Source organism: Notolepis coatsorum (assembly GCF_963971535.1).
Source record: "Notolepis coatsorum genome assembly, chromosome: 1".
NCBI classification, from domain to species: domain Eukaryota; kingdom Metazoa; phylum Chordata; class Actinopteri; order Aulopiformes; family Paralepididae; genus Notolepis; species Notolepis coatsorum.
This window is the reverse complement of record NC_140165.1, coordinates 252,669,894-252,694,808: the sequence shown is the minus strand read 5'-3', so window position 1 is coordinate 252,694,808 and position 24,915 is coordinate 252,669,894. Positions and strand designations below refer to the sequence as shown.

At 43.0% G+C, this 24,915-nt stretch overlaps 1 protein-coding gene across 1 annotated transcript in view; it reads right to left on the bottom strand.

Moving 5' to 3' along the window:
- The window catches only part of col4a3 (collagen, type IV, alpha 3), a gene marked incomplete at its 5' end in the record, with an annotated part of 152,226 nt that overhangs the window by 87,084 nt on the left and 40,227 nt on the right, over positions 1–24,915 (bottom strand). The window contains 11 exon segments of the mRNA XM_084309789.1: positions 863–937; positions 1,690–1,737; positions 2,002–2,037; positions 4,341–4,403; positions 13,210–13,284; positions 13,795–13,821; positions 14,009–14,062; positions 14,764–14,826; positions 17,711–17,755; positions 18,336–18,380; positions 23,355–23,444. Coding sequence (XP_084165915.1) covers positions 863–937; positions 1,690–1,737; positions 2,002–2,037; positions 4,341–4,403; positions 13,210–13,284; positions 13,795–13,821; positions 14,009–14,062; positions 14,764–14,826; positions 17,711–17,755; positions 18,336–18,380; positions 23,355–23,444 — 621 coding nt within the window.

The window sequence follows — 24,915 nt, the reverse complement described above, 5'->3', positions numbered from 1 at the left end:
GAGACTGACATCAGGACTAACATTCTGCAGAGAGAGACTGACATCCGGACTGACATTCTGCAGAGAGAGACTGACATCAGGACTAACATTCTGCAGAGAGAGACTGACATCCGGACTGACATTCTGCAGAGAGACTGACATCAGGACTGACATTCTGCAGAGAGAGACTGACATCAGGACTTACATTCTGCAGAGAGAGAGACTGACATCAGGACTAACATTCTGCAGAGAGAGACTAACATTCTGCAGAGAGAAAGACTGACATCAGGACTAACATTCTGCAGAGAGAGACTAACATTCTGCAGAGAAAGAGACATCAGGACTGACATTAGTAGGATCAACATTGTCCATGTTCGTTTATGTGTTGAAATTAAAGGAACACGCCGTCATTATGGGAAATGTTCCTCCCATCTTCTCCAGAGTCAGACGAGAAGATGGATACCAGTTTCCTCTCTGTGCGTTCAGTAGAGAGCTCTCCGGCTGCAAACTAGCCTAGCTTAGCACAAATGAATGGAAGCCGATACAGACCAGCTAGCCTATGCTGTTGGCCAAAAACACCTCTACTGGAGTTTTAAACTAGGCTAGTGGTCGATTAATTTGTGCTAAGCTAGGCTAGCTTGTAGCCGGATAGCTTTCTACTGAATGAGAAGGTTCTGGTGGGATTTGATCCAAGTAGCTCCAGAGCATATAATAATAATAAATTAATTAAATACATTTTTAAATGGCCTCTTCATGCCACCCTCAGCCAGGTGCCCTGGGCAGCTGCTCGTGTTGCTCATGCCTAAGACCGCCACTGCTCCAGAGGCCTGGACCTTGACCACGCCACCATCTACGAACACATGGCCCCCAGGATTGCACTCACCTTCAGCTCTTTGGGCCCCTCTGCGTACAGCTTGATGCCTTTCTGTCCTGGGATGCCGGGGGGGCCTTGGTAACCCTGGTAACAAACACTGGAGGTTAATTTTACACAAGGTAACGCTTTCGGTACGTTCAGACACTTATTGTATATTTTTGTATATTTTAATCATCTTTATAGTTTGCGCTTTTGGAGTTTTGTTTTTATGTTTTGTATAGATATTTTAACTGGCTGATGCCTCTGTCATGGATGTATAATTTGGACATTTCATTGGTGCAATGTAACCTGTTCTCTGATTGGTCTGTCAAATTCTGTCAGCTTTATCTTTGACTGTTTTATTGTGATCTTTTAATGTGGATGTTTGAGAGAGAAAGAAAGAAAGAAAGAAAGAAAGAAAGAAAGAAAGAAAGAAAGAAAGAAAGAAAGAAAGAAAGAAAGAAAGAAAGAAAGAAAGAAAGAATCAAAGAAAGAAAGAAAGAAAGAAAGAAAGAAAGAAAGAAAGAAAGAAAGAAAGAAAGAAAGAAAGAAAGAAAGAAAGAAAGAAAGAAAGAAAGAAAGAAAGAAAGAAAGAAAGAAAGAAAGAAAGAAAGAAAGAAAGAAAGAAAGAAAGAAAGAAAGAAAGAAAGAAAGAAAGAAAGAAAGAAAGAAAGAAAGAAAGGTCTGTAGTCTATAGATACTGAATGGGTTATGGTCTGTGCTACTGTTGAGACCAAACCTACTAGTGTGTCTTCATGCCGGCTCTGCTGCTGTTATTCTGTCAAACTGATGCCAGATCAGCAGAGAGAGAGAGAGGTCAGGGGAGACTTATGGAGCTTCTGATTGGACAGACTTACCTTCTGTCCTCGTGGCCCTGGGATGACTGGACTAGGACCCTCCTGACCCTGAGAAAGAGAGAGAGATAGAGAGGAATAATGAGGTTAAAAAGAGAGAGAGAGAGAGAGAGAGAGAGAGAGAGAGAGAGAGAGGAGAGAGAGAGAGAGAGAGAGAGAGAGAGAGAGAGAGAGAGAGAGAGAGAGAGAGAGAGAGAGAGAGAGAGAGAGAGAGACACACACACACACAGAACCACATACACCATGTCTTACACACACACACAGAACCACATACACCATGTCTTCACACACACATTACCTCAAACACAGACTCACCTTCTCTCCTGTTAGACCTTGTGGTCCAGGTGTTCCCTGAGAAAACAGTTATTGTGTTACTGCATCAAAATGTCTCTCAACACAAACTACTATTCTGATACTAGTACTATTACAACTGCCACTGCTGTTGGCGTGACTGCTACTACTACTACTACTACTACTACTACTACTACTACTACTACTACTACTACTACTACTACTACTACTAATATTACTAGTACTACTACTGGTTTGGTTCGGAGGGCCGAAAAGGAGGATTTCACACTTTGACTGATTGAGCTGTAGAAAATGGTGTGCCATCCAGCATTTGATGTCGTCTAGGCAGGAACGAAGACTGTCGAGATTGTTTATATTGTTGGGTTTCATGGGGAGATAGACCTGAGTGTCGTCAGCATAAAAATGGAAAGAGATGTTGTGTTTTTTAATGATCAGACCAAGGGGCAGCATGTATAGGGAGAATAGGATAGGGCCAAGGATGGAGCCTTGTGGAACCCCGCAAGAGAGAGAGGCAGAGGGGGAGGAGCAGTTTCCGATATTAACGGAGAGGCTTCTATCACTGAGGTAGGAGGTGAACCATGATAGGGCTGTGCCACTGACACCAACTGCCTGGTGAAGACGGTCAATGAGGATAACATGGTCTATTGTATCGAAAGCTGCACTGAGGTCTAAGAGCATAAGGACAGCACAGTCCCGGTTGTCGGTAGTGAGGAGCAGGTCATTGGTGACCTTAAGCAGGGCAGATTCTGTGCTGTGGTTGGCTCTGAAACCTGACTGAAATGTGTCCAGGATGTTATTCAAGTGCAGGTAGGGAGACAGCTGAGAGAGAATAGCCTTTTCAAGGACCTACTACTACTACTAATATTATACTACTACTACTACTACTACTACTACTACTACTACTACTACTACTACTACTACTACTACTACTACTACTACTACTACTACTACTACTACTACTACTACTACTACTACTACTAATAATAATAATAATAATATTACTACTACTACACTACTACTACTATTACTACTACTACTACTACTACTACTACTACTACTACTACTACTACTACTACTACTACTACTACTACTACTACAGTACTACTACTACTACTACTACTACTACTACTACTACTACTACTACTACTACTACTACTACTACTACTACTACTACTACTACTATGACTACTAACATAATAATTAACCAACAATAAATGAGAGGAATAGTAGTTAAAACATGAACGTACTGGGATCCCTAGGAGATAGTGGAGCAAAACAGAATTGCTCCACCTGCCGGCCAAATCCTCCCCCCTGACCGATCTCTCCATCACAGTCGAGAATGCAGCTGTGACCGCGTCGCCGACCGCCAAGAACCTTGGTGTTGTCCTCGACGACCAGTTGAACTTCTCTGCTCACATCGCAGCGACAACCAGAACCTGCAGATTCCTCCTGAGCAACGTCAGAAGGATACGCCCCTTCCTGACAAAAGAAGCCACCCAACTCCTCGTCCAATCAACAGTCATCTCCCGCCTCGACTACTGCAACGCACTGCTAGCTGGCCTCCCGGCCACTGCCACCAAGCCTCTTCAACTCATTCAAAATGCAGCGGCCCGCCTGATCTCAAACCTACCGAAGTCCGCCCATGTCACCCCACTTCTTAGGGACCTGCACTGGCTCCCCATTGCTGCACGTATCCGCTTCAAGGCCCTCGACCTAGCATACCGTGCGGCAAAGGGAACCGCTCCCGCCTACCTCCGGTCAATGGTCTCTAACTACACACCCTCAAGACCCCTACGCTCTGCATCTTCTGGCCGCCTCAGATCTACTCCTATCCAAGCTCCCGGAGGGTCATCAAAGAGAAGCCGCCTATTCTCAGTCCTTGCCCCACAATGGTGGAATGAACTACCCATCCCAGTTAGGACAGCCGAATCCCGTCCAATCTTTCGCCGTCGACTAAAGACTCACTTCTTCAACCATTATCTGAAATGATTAAAAAAAAAAAAAAAAAAAAAAAAATCTAACCCCGACTAACCTTAATGTCATGCACTTGTCCTAATAAACTAACCTACACTGTAACACGCAACACTTTGATGAACATTGTTACTCAGCTGATAGAGTTATACCCTTCTTGCTGTCTTGTCGCACAGAACTTGTAAGTCGATTTGGATAAAAGCGTCAGCTAAATGACTAAATGTAAATGTAAATGTACTACTACTACTACTACTACTACTACTACTACTACTACTACTACTACTACTACTACTACTACTACTACTATGACTACTAACATAATAATTAACCAACAATAAATGAGAGGAATAGTAGTTAAAACATGAACGTACTGGGATCCCTAGGAGACCTGAAGATCCTGGAAGTCCAGGTAACCCTGGGAGACCATCCCCGCCCTGCAGAATAGAAACTAGTGTTCACTACACAGTGAACAAACACAGTATTCACTATACATAATGATACACAGTGTACGAACACAGTAGTCACTATACATAATGACACACAGTATTCACTATACATAATGGTACACAGTATTCACTATACATAATGCCACACAGTATTCACTATACATAATGATACACAGTATTCACTATACATAATGACACACAGTATTCACTATACATAATGATACACAGTATTCACTATACATAATGACACACAGTATTCACTATACATAATGACACACAGTATTCACTATACATAATGACACACAGTATTCACTATACATAATGACACACAGTATTCACTATACATAATGACACACAGTATTCACTATACATAATGACACACAGTAGTCACTATACATAATGATACACAGTATTCACTATACATAATGATACACAGTATTCACTATACATAATGATACACAGTATTCACTATACATAAAGACACACAGTATTCACTATACATAATGACACACAGTATTCACTATACATAATGACACACAGTATTCACTATACATAATGATACACAGTATTCACTATACATAATGACACACAGTATTCACTATACATAATGACACACAGTATTCACAATACATAATGACACACAGTATTCACTATACATAATGATACACAGTATTCACTATACATAATGACACACAGTATTCACTATACATAATGATACACAGTATTCACTATACATAATGACACACAGTATTCACTATACATAATGACACACAGTATTCACTATACATAATGATACATAGTATTCACTATAAATAATGACACACAGTATTCACTATACATAATGACACACAGTATTCACTATACATAATGACACACAGTATTCACAATACATAATGACACACAGTATTCACTATACATAATGATACACAGTATTCACTATACATAATGACACACAGTATTCACAATACATAATGACACACAGTATTCACTATACATAATGACACACAGTATTCACTATACATAATGATACACAGTATTCACTATACATAATGATACACAGTTTTCACTATACATAATGACACACAGTAGTCACTATACATAATGATACACAGTATTCACTATACATAATGACACACAGTATTCACTATACATAATGACACACAGTATTCACTATACATAATGATACACAGTATTCACTATACATAATGACACACAGTAGTCACTATACATAATGACACACAGTATTCACTATACATAATGACACACAGTATTCACAATACATAATGACACACAGTATTCACTATACATACTGATACATAGTATTCACTATACATAATGACACACAGTATTCACTATACATAATGACACACAGTATTCACTGTACATAATGATACACAAACAAATAACAAAATAATATGTATGTATAATATGTGCATCTTCCTGATTCTCAACTCCCTTTACACAAGGTTCACTTAACAATTATCCCGAATGGTCATTTCTGTATACCTTAAACAAATGAAGATCGTAACGGTGTAATGTACATTATCCATCTTTACCATTTTTTCCCGAAACTTATCCTGTTGCAACCTAAAAGAAAAAGTTATTCTTTCCATCTTAAGAATATCATAAATAATATCAATCCAATCATCCACTGTAGGGATTTCTGTTCTTAACCACTTTCTAGTGATGCTTTCCTGCTAGCCGCACTTAATATCTGAAATATATATCTATCCCCATTTTCTGATGGCCTGGCGCCCAAATATAGACTCTCCAACTTAAATGGGATGTTCCCCTGGAATACTTTTTCAAAGATTGTATGGACCTCCCTCCAGAAAGGCATCAGCGAGGGACAAGACCAGAATATGTGGTAATGATTTGCCTCTGAGAGGCCACACTGTCTCCAGCAGTTGGAGGATTTGGTACGATGACTCCCTTGAGCTGGAGTACTGAAGAACCTAATCAGGGATTTACAACTAAATTCTCTCCATACTGGTGAACTTGATGTTTTCCAATGTATTTCACATAAATCCTCCCATTCCTCTTCCGTTATATTTAGGTTTCCCTCCCTTTCCCATTTCTGTTTTACATACAATGAATTACCTTTCGTCTGTTGTAGAGTCTTGAGATGGTTTTTTGGTTTGAGTTCGAGACATAAGCCTCTCTGAAGACTTTTAATCAAATATTTTCAGAAAGTGTTTGTTTACTTTGCTTCAGTAGTTGCTCGATATAGTGCCGAACTTGAAGATATCTGTAAAAATCTTCATTTTTCAAACCATGCTGCAACTTCAGATCTTGAAAGCTCTTCATTGACCCCTGATGTAAAAAGGTACAATATGCTGTTAGGCCTAGAGTCTCCCACCCTTTAAACCTTACGTCCATTCTTTTGGGTACAAAATCTGGGTCATACGCACACCATCCCAAAACTTTTATGGCCTCTTTTAATTTTTTTGAGGCTGTTACCTTACTCCACAACTTAAGTGGTAAACTAATCCATGGATTTCCCAACTCCCTTAAATCATTCAACAAAGCCTTATCCCCAATTGCCGCTTGAATTGGATACTCTTCTGTTACCGTCATCTCAATCTCCTTCCACAAAATATTCTGGATTACACCAACACGTCATTGGTCTTAATTGAGCTGCAATATAATAGTCCTTCAAACATGGAAGTGCAACCCCTCCCCTGCTCTTTGCTAGTTGTAGACTCTTGTATCTAATTCTAGGTCTCCGCCCTTGCCAGATGTACCTTGAAATAAGTGTGTCCCATTCCTGAAATGTTTGGTCGGGTAGGTCTAGAGGGAGGGCCTGGAACAGATAGAGTAATCTCAGCAAAATATTCATTTTTACCGATTCAATTCGCGATCCAAAATTCAGAAGAGGTATTGCATCCCATCTCCTTATGTCTTCTTTAATCTTTTGATTCAAGGGGAGGAAGTTAATGGCGAACAATTTTGACAAATCTTTTGGTATATTTACTCCCAAATATCTCATGGATTCTGCTTCCCATTGTAATTTAAATTTCGTCTTTATATTTCTTGAAGGGCTATATTTAAAACTAAGAATTTGCGTTTTCGTTACATTCAATTTATACCCGGAGAATGACCCATATTGTTCTAAAAGCAAAAATAACTGTTTAAGTGAATGTTCTGGGCTTGATAAATACACTAATACATCGTCCGCGAATAAGGACATTTTTTGTTCTCCCCCCTTCATATCTATCCCTTTAATATTTGTATTCTGTATAATCCACTGACTCAGGGGTTCAATAAAAATTGCGAACAATAAGGGACTAATTGGACAACCCTGCCTAGTCCCACGTTCTAGTCCAAAGGAACTAGACACTGTCCCATTTATCTTAATTCTTGCCCTTGATTTATCATAAAGAGCCTGTATTGTTTTAATAAAACTGCTATGAAAGCCAAATGTATCCAAAACCCTGTATAAAAATGACCAATTCACACAGTCAAAGGCTTTTTCAGCGTCCAGCCCCACCAACACTGCCTCTAGATTATGCTCTTTTATATGATTAATTACATGTAAGGTCCGTCTGATGTTGTCTTGCGTTTGTCTTTGGCGAACAAAACTTATCTGATCTAGGCTGATGATTTGTGGTAAAAATCCCTCTATTCGCTTTGCCAGTATATGCGTAAATAGCTTATAATCTTGGTTGAGAACACTTACCGGCCTAAATGAGCCACATCCAGATTTATCCTTTCCCTCTTTTGGAATCAGTGAGATTACCGCTTCCCTCCAGGAGGGGGGTATCTTATTCTCCTTAACACTTTGAATGCCACTCACGGCTTTTCTCGGGTTTACCCCCCGCGGGTTGAATGCCCATCACGAGAATATTCGTTTTATTTATTTAAATTTTTTTATTAGCGATCTGAAATCATATTGCATCAAGCGAGCCTACCGTTGGATATCCAGTCACCCCAGGCTCTCAGATGTGAAAAAAGCGCCCCCTATCGTCTCCCAGATGGTAAATCACCCTTTTGGATTGGACTCAATGAAAGTGAATGGGAGAAAGGATTTCTGACTCCACATTTTACTTCCTACTCACGCAGCCGGCATCGACCGGCATCACTCCGGAGCCTGAAGAGCAGCGGGATTATGTGTTCTACTGTATACACGGTTGATCAATACAATGAACGATTTTTTCGAATGGTGATCAGGAATTGGAATAATCCATTTGGATACCATCTGATCTCAGGTAAGGAATCTATGTTATCAGTCTTAGGATAATCAGACTCGTTTTCACGGATATACAGTATAAGCGTTTCCACTATATGTGATATGGCTGTGTTGACTGTAAAAGCCATCAGGAAATAAGAGCAGCGATTATCAGCGCGCGGCACGAGCGTGCGTGCGCACACATATACTGTAGATTATCTAGCGTTTATTTGAAAACTATTCATAAATAGGCAGACAAATGACAACGTTCTAGAATATTCCAGTAAAAGGCGATTATCATAGAATGGGTTGTAACTGAGGGGTTACAAAACCCTGACTGTATTAAAGATTGTGATAGATTAAACCACTGCTAGTTATGTACTTTAATTACTGGCCAAACAGTACATCAAATATAGATGGTGAACACCCACAAGAACACGGCATTGACACAGAAATACTATTGGAGGGTAATTTATTATTATTAGGCAACGTTAGGTTACAGAATGAGAATTAGGGTCGCGCTTGTATGGCGAAGAATATACGTAAAGTCAGTCAAGAGCATAAGTCACTAAGAATAGCAGGAATCCTACGATGGGTCTAAGCTGACGCCACCTGTTGTATAGTAGCAATTATATAGGGCAACACCGGTACCAACTGGAGACAATGGGTTCCCTCCGGGGTGTAAGGCCTGGAGGGTAGAGGAATGTTCGGGTACTCCGTCTGAGTCAACGAGGAATAAAGAGACTCCAGGTACAGGAGTCGGTGCTTGTACTCCCTTGATCAGCAGACAAAAGCAATAGTTGTAATCCAAGATGCTTGACAGCATTGACGACAGCTAGCCAGCCCCGTCCATGAGGCAGGCCCGAGTGGTAATCCTCACGAGGTTAAATCCCAAACGATAGTGGAAATCAACGGTGCTCTTCTCCGGTAGTCACGTCCCAAATCAATATAATCCAACCAGGAATGGTTCTGCAATCGCCGGCGCCGATTCTCCTGTGTACATGTCCAACGGTTCTCGCCTAGGACTCCTCGGGTGTGGGCGACGTATTTAGGCCACACAGCCTGGATAAGTGCACTAGCTAAAGACACGACGAACCGATGGGCCACACACGGAGGAACTGTGGCCGCACGATATACAATAAATGATCGACTATTGACTTCACATTAGATTAAGTCGAACTCAACGTTACTTCATTAAACTCTGACACTTTAACATTCTATTCGCACGTGGTTCTCAATGCTCTATTTAGACGCAAGGTTGCTCACTTCACTGCACGTTGACTCGTGGTGAAGGTGGGTAAGGTTTAGGTAAGGTAAGGTACTGCTGTTTACACCTGCGCCATAGTGATGCACGATATATCGGCCGCCGATATAATATCGGCCGATATGGCCGTTTTTTTACACATCGGTATCGGTCCGATATCAAGATAGGGCCGATATTATTAAAAAAAAAAAAAAAAAAAAAAAAACGTTTTTTTCTTTTTTTTTTTTATCTTTTTTTTTTTTGGCCTTAAATAGTTTCAAAATATCAGTCATTTCTGAAAATAAGTTACAAAAGTAAAAAAAAGTATGCGTTTTGGAAAATAGCTCTTTATTTGATTATTATAAAAAAGTGTTTTCTATACAGAGATATCGACATCGGTAAATATCGGTATCGGCCAGAACAGCAATATTAATATCGGTTATCGGTATCGGCCACAATTTTCACATCGGTGCATCACTACTGCGCCGTATTTATACTTAAGTGAATATCTAGTCCCAACCTCAGTCCTTGTCTCGTATTACTACGCTGACTCTGGGCATGTTCTGACATGCCTGCAGTTGTCTTTGAACTTGCCGTTGGGGGCTTGCGCGTTGGCGCCTGGGGGCGCTGTCCAATAGGAGAGCGAATATTACTCTGGTCTGTACGCAGGTAAAGGGATATTCCGTGTATATATATAAATAATATACAAAGTATATCAAACGATACATATATATATTCAGTTTAATCTGGCTCTTCACAACAGGGTTGTTTTTTCCGCGAAAACGAGTGATTTTCAAAATGCTATCAAACGGAAATGAAGCGATAAAAAACAATCTGCTTTGGCAATGTTGACTGGAAAATTAGTCTTTGATAAGCGACGGGCAGATTAGACACATAGCCATAATTTAAAACATAGATTAGGCGATATTAACGTTAACATTGGAGTGGATTTGGGCATTCAAGGGGGTAAAAAGGGGGTAAAAATCCTGTACTAGATTCATTTTTAAATACACAGGGCTGTGATCCGAGAGGTCCATAGTGCCTATTTCACAGCCACCCATCATATGTAAGTCTTTACCAAAGGCAAAGAAGTAATCAATCCTTGAGTACATCGAATGTGGGTTGGAAAAAAATTTGTAGTCTCTCCTTTGTGGATTCAACTCTCTCCAAACGTCTTCATTGCAGTATTTATTTTCTTGTTTGTCAGTTTTGGCTGAGTTATGCATGTTTTGGAGGTATCAAGATTAGGATTTAATCTAATGTTGAAGTCCCCCCGCAAATCAGGACCCCCTGAGTCTCAGCTATTATCAAATCAAATAGAATCCTATAAAATTCCCATTTCGAGTTAGGTGGGGCATAAATGTTTAGTAAAGTTATCAATGTCCCGCCCAAATGTCCTCTTATCAAAACATATCTCCCCTCTGTATCTTTCTTTTCAAATGTGAGTTCAAAACAAAGTTTGCTGGAAATTAGTATCGCCACTCCCCTCCTGTGGCCCGCCGGATATGAGGATGAAAACTGGTAAAGCCCATTCTCTTCAGTTTTGCATGCTCTATGGCTGTAAGATGTGTTTCCTGCAAAAAGGCCACTTCCACTTTATCTCTTTTTAATTTAGTTAATATCTTGCATCTTTTGATTGGATTGAGTAAACCGTTCACATTATACGTTACAATTTTAACTGCTTGCATATTGTCCAATAGAATTAAACACAATTATCGATAGTGAACTCACTGTATCAAAGTTAACCCCCCTGAGGCTGCAAAGAACAGCAGTCACAAAAAAACGTAAATGGGCAAAATCACAATACAAACATTAATAAAAAAAATTACTTCCATGTGTGGGGTCTTCCTTATGACCCTAATTGAGCCCCGACTGTAAGAGGGCTTTGAGGGTGTTGTTGGGAGAGGGCCTTCACTTGTCAGCATTTTCCAGGCCATGCTGCTGTCGATTAGGTTATGTGGCTCAGGAAACAGCCCCGACCACACATGTATATTCGTTAGTTATTGCCAACAAAGTACTCTTCTCGTTTGCAGTAATTATTTACATTTACATCTCCTGGAAAGTTGGGTTTTTGGAGTTACGAGGTTTTCTTCCACCACCGACGATATTACGTTTGGTTCACAGTGACTCAAACATTATTTAGTTTAGATTCATGATGATAATAGAATAATTGTAAGAATTACATGTAGAGTAGTAAGTATGTTTTGTATATTGCAGGCTCTGCAAATGTAAACACAGTGATCTCGCCAAGCTCCACAGGGCACCTTTAGGAGAAGAGACTGAGGTGACTCCAGCCTGCCCCCTGCAGGAGGGTTGCGTCATCACACGCTCTTCTATCAGACTCATTACCATTGAAACATTATAGGAACTCAGGATCACTAATTCGACTATCCGTCTCACCAAAGCCATACATAGAGAGCGTTTGGCAGAATACCATAGATAAAGAGAGTTTGGACGGGTTATGTGAGGAGGTGGTGGTACCAGAGCCATAGACAGTCAGAGTTCAGCCAGGTAGTGTGTGACCCAGCCCAATCTCGCTTAAATATGTAAATATAATAGGAAAAAAGTACATAATGTACGTTATGTTATAGCCATAAGTAATATATTTACATTTTGTATTGACGAAAGTCCAAAAACAATGTGATAACTAACAGTGGTTGGCAACAATTGCTCTCACCACTAGACCTTAACCCTAACCTTAACCCACACTGTTACCTTAAACTAACCATAATCTTAACATTAACCACACTGTTACCTTAAACTAACCATAATCTTAACCTTAACCACACTGTTACGTTAAACTAACCCTAACCTTAACCACACTGTTACCTTAAACTAACCCTAACCTTAACCACACTGTTACGTTAAACTAACCCTAACCCTAACCTTAACCACACTGTAACCTTAAACTAACCTTAACCTTAACCCTGACTTTCTATCACCACAGTATAGCTGTGTTAGTATCAGGGTGGGTGGTTTCCTCTAGTGAGACAACTCACCCTCCACCACAAACACTGTTAGTTCAACTCCTGATTGTGCCTTTTGGGGGGGGGGGGGGGACTTTCACCAGTACCAAAAGTTAATATGTTACTTATATATATAACATATGTACATTGTGTACCTTTTTTCCTGTGGTCGATCAAGTATTGCATCATCATCACGATACTGCATCATGTGACCCGGTGCTATAGTTAGAGACAGCGTCATGTGACCGGTGCTATAGTTAGAGACAGCGTCATGTGACCCGGTGCTATAGTTAGAGACAGCGTCATGTGACCCGGTGCTATAGTTAGACGTATGCAGAGAGAGTTGGGAGACAGGAACTAGATCCATGGAGTAAGTTGGTCAGGTAAAGAGCGGGTGTCATGGCGACAATCACTAACCCTGTCTCCAGATATCCCAGGCGGGCCGCTGCCCCCCTTAATGTCCCGGGACGGGGGGAAGTAGAAGGAGTCTCCCTGTGACAGAGAAACACAACAGGACACAGCATCAGTACTAATCAACTTCAACTTCAAATGACTTTAGTTTCCATTCGGAACTTCATTTGTGCTTCAGTGGTTAAAAGACAAACATACAGTCACAATACATAGACACTCGTCAGTCACCACTATAAAAGAAACACCAGCTTTGTTAAAACTACAGTACTTAAAGCATGATATATTAAAAATCCATGTGGAGCAGTTCTATGTGTATATAAATAATAAATAATAGTAGTACAGGTGATATATGTCCATCAGGTGGTAATAGGAGTCGCCCTATGGCAGAGAAACACAACAGTACACAGCCTCAGTACTAATAGAGTAGTAGAAGGAGTCTCCCTATCACAGACACAACAGTACACAGCCTCAGTACTAATAGAAGACTTCCAGTACGTAATCTAGTGCACAGCAACAATAGGAACAATGAGAAGAATGAAATGAGAGAGAATGAATGTGTAGAAGAGATACAGTATGATTTATGAATGATACCTTTGGGCCGTGCGATCCTGGGACACCCTGTGAGAACACAACACCAGCGTTATTCTCCACAAGTGGATCTTTGTTTTTAATGCAGCAAGAAACTCTCACATCAACATCAACACGGAACACAACAATAACCACGAAGGCCTGACGCAGCTCAAACAGAAACAGATTGATTCCCTGTTGTCTACGTGGTGTGACAGTGAGCGTGTGCAGTGCTTACAGGCAGACCCAGTGGACCAGGAACCCCTGAGAACCCGGGATAGCCGAGGTCTCCCTGAAAGACACGTACATTCATGCATTAGATTAGATTAGATTAGATTGCATTCAAACGTATTGTCATCATACAGTACAATACAAACGAAAAGAGGTTTGGCATCCAACCAGAGTGCAAATGTAACAGTAAAGTGCAACAGTAATATACAATGTACAGGTGATTAAACTGGGTATAATATAGACAAATCTGAGTACTACTGAGTAATAGTGTTAATATCATATGTATGTACAGAGTTGTAGTATTAATTAATGTACAGGTATAAGGACACTATGGTAGTAGTAAGATATACTGGCCAGCAGTGTAACTAGTACAAGTACATAAGGGCTATGTACAGATATATATATACAGTATAGTATCTGTATAGGTATGTACAAACAGATGTGAATAAATATATATATACGGTATATACAGCATTATTGTACATGCTACTGTATCATACAGAGTTATATGGGTAGACTATAGTATGAGGTAGGTACAGTACATACTTAACCCTTTCACTACCACACTACCAAATGGTTAACCCTTTCACGGCGACAATACAGAAGGTTAACCCTTTCACTGCCACACGACAAAGGGTTTTCTGTAGTGTGATAGTAAAGGGTTAACCTTCTGTAGTGTGGAAGTGAAAGGGTTAAATAAATATAACAAGCAGATATGACAGACAGACAGATTCTGTTTGAATTCAGTTTAAACTGAGATACCTTCGTCCCGTTGCATCCTGGGAGTCCAGATGGCCCCATGGGTCCCTCACTTCCTGGTATTCCCTGATGACGTGGAGTCACATGAGTGATTAGAGATCAATGGTCAACGGGGGTCACTGTGACTTAACAGGAAGTAACCGTAGGATTTTAGGTGGATGTATCACAGTGGTGTCCCTGTTCAGCCTGATTACATTTACATTCAGTCATTCAGCTGAACGGTTTATCCAAAGAGACTCACAAGTCAGCAGGACTTTTACAAAGTAATTGTAAAAGACAGTATGATAGTACGATTATTAAAAGTGCTATAGATAGAAAATTGATGTAGAGTAATTATTTAAAATATATATATATATATACAGTACATCCACAGAGCTTTTAGAAAGGTGCGGAATAAAAGTATTGCTTTCCCCCAAATTAATAAATGTATCATTAATCAATACAAAAAAATTACAATAATACATGACAAATAAATGAAAAAGGAAGGAGAAGAAAGTATGTGCGTTCTGTCACTAGATGTTTTACAACCCATCTCCACGGTGACCTGGCCTCCTGGCCCCCTGGTGGTGGAACGAGCTTCCTACAAGTTAGGACTGCAGAGGTTCTCCCCTCCCTCTCTCTCCTCCCTCTCCCTGTCTCCCCTCCCTCTCTCTCCCCCTCTCTCTCCTCCCTCTCTCTCCCCATTCTCTCCTCTCCCTCTCTCTCCTCCCTCTCCCTCTCTCTCCCCCTCTCTCTCCTCCCTCTCTCCCCTCCCTCTCTCTCCTCCCTCTCTCTCCTCATTCTCTCCTCTCCCTCTCTCTCCTCCCTCTCTCTCCTCCCTCTCTCCCCTCCCTCTCTCTCCTCCCTCTCACTCTCTCCCCTCCCTCGCTCCCCTCCATCTCTCTCCTCATTCTCTCCTCTCCCTCTCTCTCCTCCCTCTCTCTCCTCCCTCTCTCCCCTCCCTCTCTCTCCTCCCTCTCACTCTCTCCCCTCCCTCTCTCTCCTCCCTCTCTCTCCTCATTCTCTCCTCTCCCTCTCTCTCCTACCTCTCACTCTCTCCCCTCCCTCTCTCCCCTCCCTCTCTCTCCTCCCTCTCTCTCCTCCCTCTCTCCCCTCCCTCTCTCCCCTCCATCTCTCTGATACTTAGTATAGTATTGGAGGTTATGATACAGTATTGTATTGTGTAGTATAGTATAATATAGTATTGGAGGTTATGATATTTATGAGGTATAGTATTGTATTGTGTAGTATAGTATGGTATAGTATTGTAGGTTATGATACTTATGGGATACTTATGTAAACTTCAGCGCATCATTAACAAGGCCTCCAAAATCATAGGGTGTGACCTTCCCTCCCTGGACTCCATCTTCACCTCCCGCACAACCACCTGCGCCAGAAAAATGGCTAATGACTCCCAGCACACCCCCTGTTTCAGCCCCTGCCCTCAGGTAGGCGCTTCAAGTCCATCCTCTCAAAAACCACCCGCTTCAAGGACAGCTTCTTCCCAACCGCCATTCGGACCCTGAACTCCCTTGGCCCCCTCTCCCCCTCCCGCCCCCACACTAACCAAGCTCCTGACCTGATGGACTAGACTCTTCTGTGTGTTTATGTTGTGCTGTGTCGTGCTGTGCTGTATTTATGTATTTATTGTGTCATGTTGTGCTGTTATGTATATATTATGTATCCATTTCTGGGAAGGTGGGGGGGGGGGGGGTGTATCTATGTTCCAGTTTTATGTATTGTAGAGCTTATTACACTCTGATCAAGAATACCACCAACCTGGTTGTGTGGCAATAAAGGAATCTTGTATCTTGTATCTTGTACACAGTACATTTTGCAGAGTAAATCTTACTCAAACTGAGTACATTTGACTCAAACTGAGTACAATTTTACTCAGTTTGAGTAAAATGTACTCAGTTTGAGTACATTTTACTCTGCGAAATGTACTGTGTATCTTGTATACTGTAGTATTGTAGTGTGTAGTATAGCATGGTATAGTATTGTATTGTGTAGTAGTATATTATAGTATGTTATAGTATTGTAGGTTATGATACTTATGGGGTACAGTATTGTATTGTGTAGTATAGTATGTTATTGTATTGTGTAGTATAGTATGTTATAGTATTGTATTGTGTAGTAGTGTGGTATAGTATTGTATTGTGTAGTATAGTACGTTTTAGTATTGTATTGTGTAGTATCGTATGTTATAGTATGGTATTGTGTAGTATAGTATGGTATAGTATTGTATTGTGTAGTATAGTACGTTTTAGTATTGTATTGTGTAGTATCGTATGTTATAGTATGGTATTGTGTAGTATAGTATGGTATAGTATTGTATTGTGTAGTATGGTACAGTATAGTATTGTATTGTGTAGTATAGTATGGTATAGTATTGTATTGTGTAGTATAGTATAGTGTGGTATAGTATTGTATTGTGTAGTATAGTATAGTGTGGTATAGTATTGTATTGTGTAGTATTATGGTATAGTATTGTATTGTGTAGTATAGTATGGTACAGTATAGTATTGTGTAGTATAGTATAGTGTGGTATAGTATTGTATTGTGTAGTATGGTATAGTATTGTATTGTGTAGTATAGTATGGTACAGTATAGTATTATATTGTGTAGTATAGTATGGTATATTATAGTATTGTATTGTGTAGTATAGTATGGTACAGTATAGTATTGTCTTGTGTAGTATAGTATGGTATAGTATTGTAGGCTGGGCAGTGTTGGCCCAGCAGGTAGAGAAGCGACCGTGTGACTAGAAGGTCACCGGTTCGATCCCTGCAGACCGTCAGGGAACAACTCCCGTGCTGAAGTCACGTGTGGAGTGGATCTGAGAGTGAACAAATATAATAAGAAAAAAAAAAGAAAAAAAAAAAAAAAAAAAAATATATATATATATATATATATATATATATATATATATATATATATATATATATATATAATGTAAATGTAAACTTACCGGCAGGCCTGGAGCCCCAGAGAAGCCCGGTTTCCCTGAAAGACCCTGTTAGACACAAGAACAGAACAAAACAAACTCAACTCAACAAGTACAAATAAAGTAAACCTAAACCTAAACCTAAGTACGAGTCATGAGGTTCTCACACGACACAAGCTATTAACTCACCATCCTTCCATCAAGGTATCAATTAACTCATCATCATCATCGCTTCAACATGGTATCAATTAACTCATCATTGTTCCAACATGGTAGTAATTAACACATCATCATCGTTCCAACATGGTAGCAATTAACACATCATCATTGTTCCAACACGGTATAAATTAACTCATCATCCTTCCAACAAAGAAGCCCATTATGTAGCATTTAAATCAATTATAGACGTTTCAACGTATTCACTGGCATATTTATAGGGACAAAACTATCAAAATAGTTATGAGAATGCCTTGGATCAGTGAGAAGGCCTTGGATCTGTGAGAATGCCTTGGATCTGTGAGAATGCCTTGGATCAGTGAGAAGGCCTTGGATCAGTGAGAAGGCCTTGGATCAGTGAGAAGGCCTTGGATCTGTGAGAATGCCTTGGATCAGTGAGAATGCCTTGGATCAGTGATGTAAAGGTTCGTACCCGCGAGCCTTTAGGTCCTCCTATCCCAGATGCTCCCAGATGTCCCTGTGGATTAAAGAGGAAACATAATGGAATTTAATTTAGCAACACTGTTCGTCCTAAACTGTCTTCAGTCTCAACATTCAATACAAGGTCTCTACCTTGGGTCATGTAGAGACAGAGAGACAGAGGTCCCTACCTTGGGTCATGTAGAGACAGAGAGACAGAGGTCCCTACCTTGTGTCCTATAGAGACAGAGAGACAGAGGTCCCTACCTTGTGTCCTATAGAGACAGAGAGACAGAGGTCCCTACCTTGTGTCCTATAGAGACAGAGAGACAGAGGTCCCTACCTTGTGTCCTATAGAGACAGAGAGACAGAGGTCCCTTGTGTTCCGTAGAGACAGAGAGACAGAGGTCCCTACCTTGTGTTCCGTAGAGACAGAGAGACAGAGGTCCCTACCTTGTGTCCTGTAGAGACAGAGAGACAGAGGTCCCTACCTTGGGTCATGTAGAGACAGAGAGACAGAGGTCCCTACCTTGGGTCATGTAGAGACAGAGAGACAGAGGTCCCTACCTTGTGTCCTATAGAGACAGAGAGACAGAGAGACAGAGGTCCCTACCTTGTGTCCTATAGAGACAGAGAGACAGAGGTCCCTACCTTGTGTCCTATAGAGACAGAGAGACAGAGGTCCCTACCTTGTGTCCTATAGAGACAGAGAGACAGAGGTCCCTTGTGTTCCGTAGAGACAGAGAGACAGAGGTCCCTACCTTGTGTTCCGTAGAGACAGAGAGACAGAGGTCCCTACCTTGTGTCCTGTAGAGACAGAGAGACAGAGGTCCCTACCTTGGGTCATGTAGAGACAGAGAGACAGAGGTCCCTACCTTGGGTCATGTAGAGACAGAGAGACAGAGGTCCCTACCTTGTGTCCTATAGAGACAGAGAGACAGAGAGACAGAGGTCCCTACCTTGGGTCCAGTAGAGACAGAGAGACAGAGAGACAGAGGTCCCTACCTTGGGTCCCGTAGAGACAGAGAGACAGAGGTCCCTACCTTGGGTCATGTAGAGACAGAGAGACAGAGGTCCCTACCTTGTGTTCTGTAGAGACAAAGAGACAGAGGTCCCTACCTTGTGTCTAGTGGAGACAAAGAGACCGAGGTCCCTACCTTGTGTCCTGTAGAGACAGAGAGACAGAGGTCCCTACCTTGGGTCCCATAGAGACAGAGAGACAGAAAGACAGAGAGACAGAGGTTCCTACCTTGTGTCCTATAGAGACAGAGAGACAGAGGTCCCTACCTTGGGTCCCATAGAGACAGAGAGACAGAGAGACAGAGGTCCCTACCTTGGGTCCCGTAGAGACAGAGAGACAGAGGTCCCTACCTTGGGTCCCGTAGAGACAGTGAGACAGAGGTCCCTACCTTGTGTCCTGTAGAGACAGTGAGACAGAGGTCCCTACCTTGGGTCCCGTAGAGACAGTGAGACAGAGGTCCCTACCTTGGGTCCCGTAGAGACAGAGAGACAGAGGTCCCTACCTTGGGCCCCGTAGAGACAGAGAGACAGAGGTCCCTACCTTGTGTCATGTAGAGACAGAGAGACAGAGGTTCCTACCTTGTGTTCTATAGAGACAGAGAGACAGAGGTCCCTACCTTGGGTCCCGTAGAGACAGAGATACAGAGGTCCCTACCTTGTGTCCAGTAGAGACAGAGAGACAGAGGTCCCTACCTTGTGTCATGTAGAGACAAAGAGAGAGAGGTCCCTACCTTGTGTCTAGTGGAGACAAAGAGACAGAGGTCCCTACCTTGTGTCCCGTAGAGAGAGTGAGACAGAGGTCCCTACCTTGTGTCCTGTAGAGACAGAGAGACAGAGGTCCCTACCTTGTGTCCAGTAGAGACAGAGAGACAGAGGTCCCTACCTTGTGTCCAGTAGAGACAGAGAGACAGAGGTCCCTACCTTGTGTCTAGTGGAGACAAAGAGACAGAGGTCCCTACCTTGTGTCCTGTAGAGACAGAGAGACAGAGGTCCCTACCTTGTGTCCAGTAGAGACAGAGAGACAGAGGTCCCTACCTTGTGTCCTATAGAGACAGAGAGACAGAGGTCCCTACCTTGTGTCCTATAGAGACAGAGAGACAGAGGTCCCTACCTTGTGTCCTATAGAGACAGAGAGACAGAGGTCCCTACCTTGTGTCCTATAGAGACAGAGAGACAGAGGTCCCTTGTGTTCCGTAGAGACAGAGAGACAGAGGTCCCTACCTTGTGTTCCGTAGAGACAGAGAGACAGAGGTCCCTACCTTGTGTCCTGTAGAGACAGAGAGACAGAGGTCCCTACCTTGGGTCATGTAGAGACAGAGAGACAGAGGTCCCTACCTTGGGTCATGTAGAGACAGAGAGACAGAGGTCCCTACCTTGTGTCCTATAGAGACAGAGAGACAGAGAGACAGAGGTCCCTACCTTGGGTCCAGTAGAGACAGAGAGACAGAGAGACAGAGGTCCCTACCTTGGGTCCCGTAGAGACAGAGAGACAGAGGTCCCTACCTTGGGTCATGTAGAGACAGAGAGACAGAGGTCCCTACCTTGTGTTCTGTAGAGACAAAGAGACAGAGGTCCCTACCTTGTGTCTAGTGGAGACAAAGAGACCGAGGTCCCTACCTTGTGTCCTGTAGAGACAGAGAGACAGAGGTCCCTACCTTGGGTCCCATAGAGACAGAGAGACAGAAAGACAGAGAGACAGAGGTTCCTACCTTGTGTCCTATAGAGACAGAGAGACAGAGGTCCCTACCTTGGGTCCCATAGAGACAGAGAGACAGAGGTCCCTACCTTGGGTCCCGTAGAGACAGAGAGACAGAGGTCCCTACCTTGGGTCCCGTAGAGACAGTGAGACAGAGGTCCCTACCTTGTGTCCTGTAGAGACAGTGAGACAGAGGTCCCTACCTTGGGTCCCGTAGAGACAGTGAGACAGAGGTCCCTACCTTGGGTCCCGTAGAGACAGAGAGACAGAGGTCCCTACCTTGGGTCCCGTAGAGACAGAGAGACAGAGGTCCCTACCTTGTGTCATGTAGAGACAGAGAGACAGAGGTTCCTACCTTGTGTTCTATAGAGACAGAGAGACAGAGGTCCCTACCTTGGGTCCCGTAGAGACAGAGATACAGAGGTCCCTACCTTGTGTCCAGTAGAGACAGAGAGACAGAGGTCCCTACCTTGTGTCATGTAGAGACAAAGAGAGAGAGGTCCCTACCTTGTGTCTAGTGGAGACAAAGAGACAGAGGTCCCTACCTTGTGTCCCGTAGAGAGAGTGAGACAGAGGTCCCTACCTTGTGTCCTGTAGAGACAGAGAGACAGAGGTCCCTACCTTGTGTCCAGTAGAGACAGAGAGACAGAGGTCCCTACCTTGTGTCCAGTAGAGGACAGAGAGACAGAGGTCCCTACCTTGTGTCTAGTGGAGACAAAGAGGACAGAGGTCCCTACCTTGTGTCCTGTAGAGACAGAGAGACAGAGGTCCCTACCTTGTGTCCAGTAGAGACAGAGAGACAGAGGTCCCGTACCTTGTGTCCTGTAGAGACAGAGAGACAGAGGTCCCTACCTTGTGTCCTGTAGAGACAGAGAGACAGAGAGACAGAGGTCCCTACCTTGGGTCCCGTAGAGACAGAGAGACAGAGGTCCCTACCTTGTGTCCTGTAGAGACAGAGAAACAGAGGTCCCTACCTTGTGTCATGTAGAGACAAAGAGAGAGAGGTCCCTACCTTGTGTCCAGTAGAGACAGAGAGACAGAGGTCCCTACCTTGTGTCATGTAGAGACAAAGAGAGAGAGGTCCCTACCTTGTGTCTAGTGGAGACAAAGAGACAGAGGTCCCTACCTTGTGTCCCGTAGAGAGAGTGAGACAGAGGTCCCTACCTTGTGTCCTGTAGAGACAGAGAGACAGAGGTCCCTACCTTGTGTCCAGTAGAGACAGAGAGACAGAGGTCCCTACTTGTGTCCAGTAGAGACAGAGAGACAGAGAGGTCCCTACCTTGTGTCTAGTGGAGACAAAGAGACAGAGGTCCCTACCTTGTGTCCTGTAGAGACAGAGAGACAGAGGTCCCTACCTTGTGTCCAGTAGAGACAGAGAGACAGAGGTCCCTACCTTGTGTCCTGTAGAGACAGAGAGACAGAGGTCCCTACCTTGTGTCCTGTAGAGACAGAGAGACAGAGAGACAGAGGTCCCTACCTTGGGTCCCGTAGAGACAGAGAGACAGAGGTCCCTACCTTGTGTCCTGTAGAGACAGAGAAAACAGAGGTCCCCTACCTTGTGTCATATAGAGACAAAGAGAGAGAGGTCCCCTACCTTGGGTCCCGTAGAGACAGAGATACAGAGGTCCCTACCTTGTGTCTAGTGGAGACAAAGAGACAGAGGTCCCTACCTTGTGGCCTGTAGAGACAGAGAGACAGAGGTCCCTAACTTGTGTCCTGTAGAGACAGAGAGACAGAGGTCCCTACCTTGTGTCATGTAGAGACAAAGAGAGAGAGGTCCCTACCTTGTGTCTAGTGGAGACAAAGAGACAGAGGTCCCTACCTTGTGTCCCGTAGAGACAGAGAGACAGAGGTCCCTACCTTGTGTCCTGTAGAGACAGAGAGACAGAGGTCCCTACCTTGGGTCCAGTAGAGACAGAGAGACAGAGGTCCCTACCTTGTGTCCTGTAGAGACAGAGAGACAGAGGTCCCTACCTTGTGTCCTGTAGAGACAGAGAGACAGAGGTCCCTACCTTGGGTCCTGTAGAGACAGAGAGACAGAGGTCCCTACCTTGGGTCCAGTAGAGACAGAGAGACAGAGGTCCCTACCTTGTGTCCTGTAGAGACAGAGAGACAGAGGTCCCTACCTTGTGTCCTGTAGAGACAGAGAGACATAGGTCCCTACCTTGTGTCCTGTAGAGACAGAGAGACAGAGGTCCCTACCTTGGGTCCTGTAGAGACAGAGAGACAGAGGTCCCTACCTTGGGTCTAGTGGAGACAAAGAGACAGAGGTCCCTACCTTGTGTCCTGTAGAGACAGAGAGACAGAGGTCCCTACCTTGGGTCCTGTCGTTCCCGGGTGACCCTCGTTCCCTGGAAAGCCCACAATTCCGGGGATTCCATCGTAGCCGGGGTAACCGGGCTCACCCTGGAGGAGAGGGGGGGGGGGGGGGGGGGGGGGGGGGTCACGAAAAGATACACAAATACATCATTACGTTTATAATCTTTGGTTTAGATGCTTTCCTCTTGTGAAATAATGAATATCCAATTATTAATCAAGCTAAATAGCGTGGATATTATCTTCTTTTGGTGTAAAAGTTCAGCATTCTGTCCACGCTTGACCATGTCAGCGTCTGATTGAAGCATCTAGCATTTCATTTATTTTAGATTATATATTAGATTAAATTTTGATTATTAGATTATATATTGTAACTATTTATTGTAGGGCAAATATAACTGAGAGGGCATGCATACCCTCATCTCGCACCTTGTTGTCCATTATGCGCATGTCCAGAGTTAATTATATTGTTATATTGTTTACACTGCCTTTTTATTCAATTTTTATTTTTACTTCTCCACTGTACTATAATTCTGTGACCTGTACCTGTATGTCTTCTACTATCTGTACCCCCCCCCACCCCCCCCCCCCCCCTCCCACACGGAACTAGGCAAAATCTGCATATGGCTCGCTGATAACAAACTGTCATTACACATGGGCAAAACAGAGTCCATTCTCTTCGGTTCAAATAACAAACTCAGCAAGACCGACGGATTCTCAGTTACAGTGGGTGACAATATTGTCACAAGGAAAGACGAAATTACCTACCTGGGTTCCATCCTAGAGGCAAATCTTTCCTGTGACAAAATGGCATCCAATGTAATAAAAAAAGTCAACCAACGAACTAGATTCTTGTACCGGATCTCCTCTCTGGTAAACAAGAATACCCTGAAGACTCTGGCAGGAGCACTCATTCAAGGGTACTATGACTATGCGTGCACCTCATGGTACCAAAGGTACCCCTTAGAGAATGGCGCTGCTCCGACCGGCTGCCTTTCTGTTCGCTCCGTCGAGACTGTGCTTACTTTTGTTAATATTTATAGTTTTAAGAGTTTTGTCTGTACCAACAGTAGGTGCATTTAATGTGTATGACCGTCAGTCACTTATAGACATCGGATTACGGGAAAGTTACCGATTGGATTACTCACTGGACCAGCTTTCCGAACCGCAACAATGGCCTGAGGAGATTCTCAGGAAAATGGGACCAGATCCTCCCAGGAACAAAGGAACCAGACGGCGTGGGAAGAGAGCTGGGATCCGTAACAGGCTGAGATCCAGACGCCACCGAACGCCATTACCCAGTATAATCAATTGACAATAAACTGGACGATATCCGAGCAAGGATTCAATACCAAAGAGACGTTAGGGACTGCAACGTTCTCTGCTTCACCGAAACGTGGCTCACGCCGGACGTACCAGACCACGCAATCCAACCGGCCGAACACTTCTTTATCCACCGCAAGGATCGTACAGCAGAGTCCGTTAAACAGCGGGGAGGTGGAATAGCCTTCATGTTTAACAACAATTGGAGCGATCCAACTAACGTGAAGGAATTATCCAA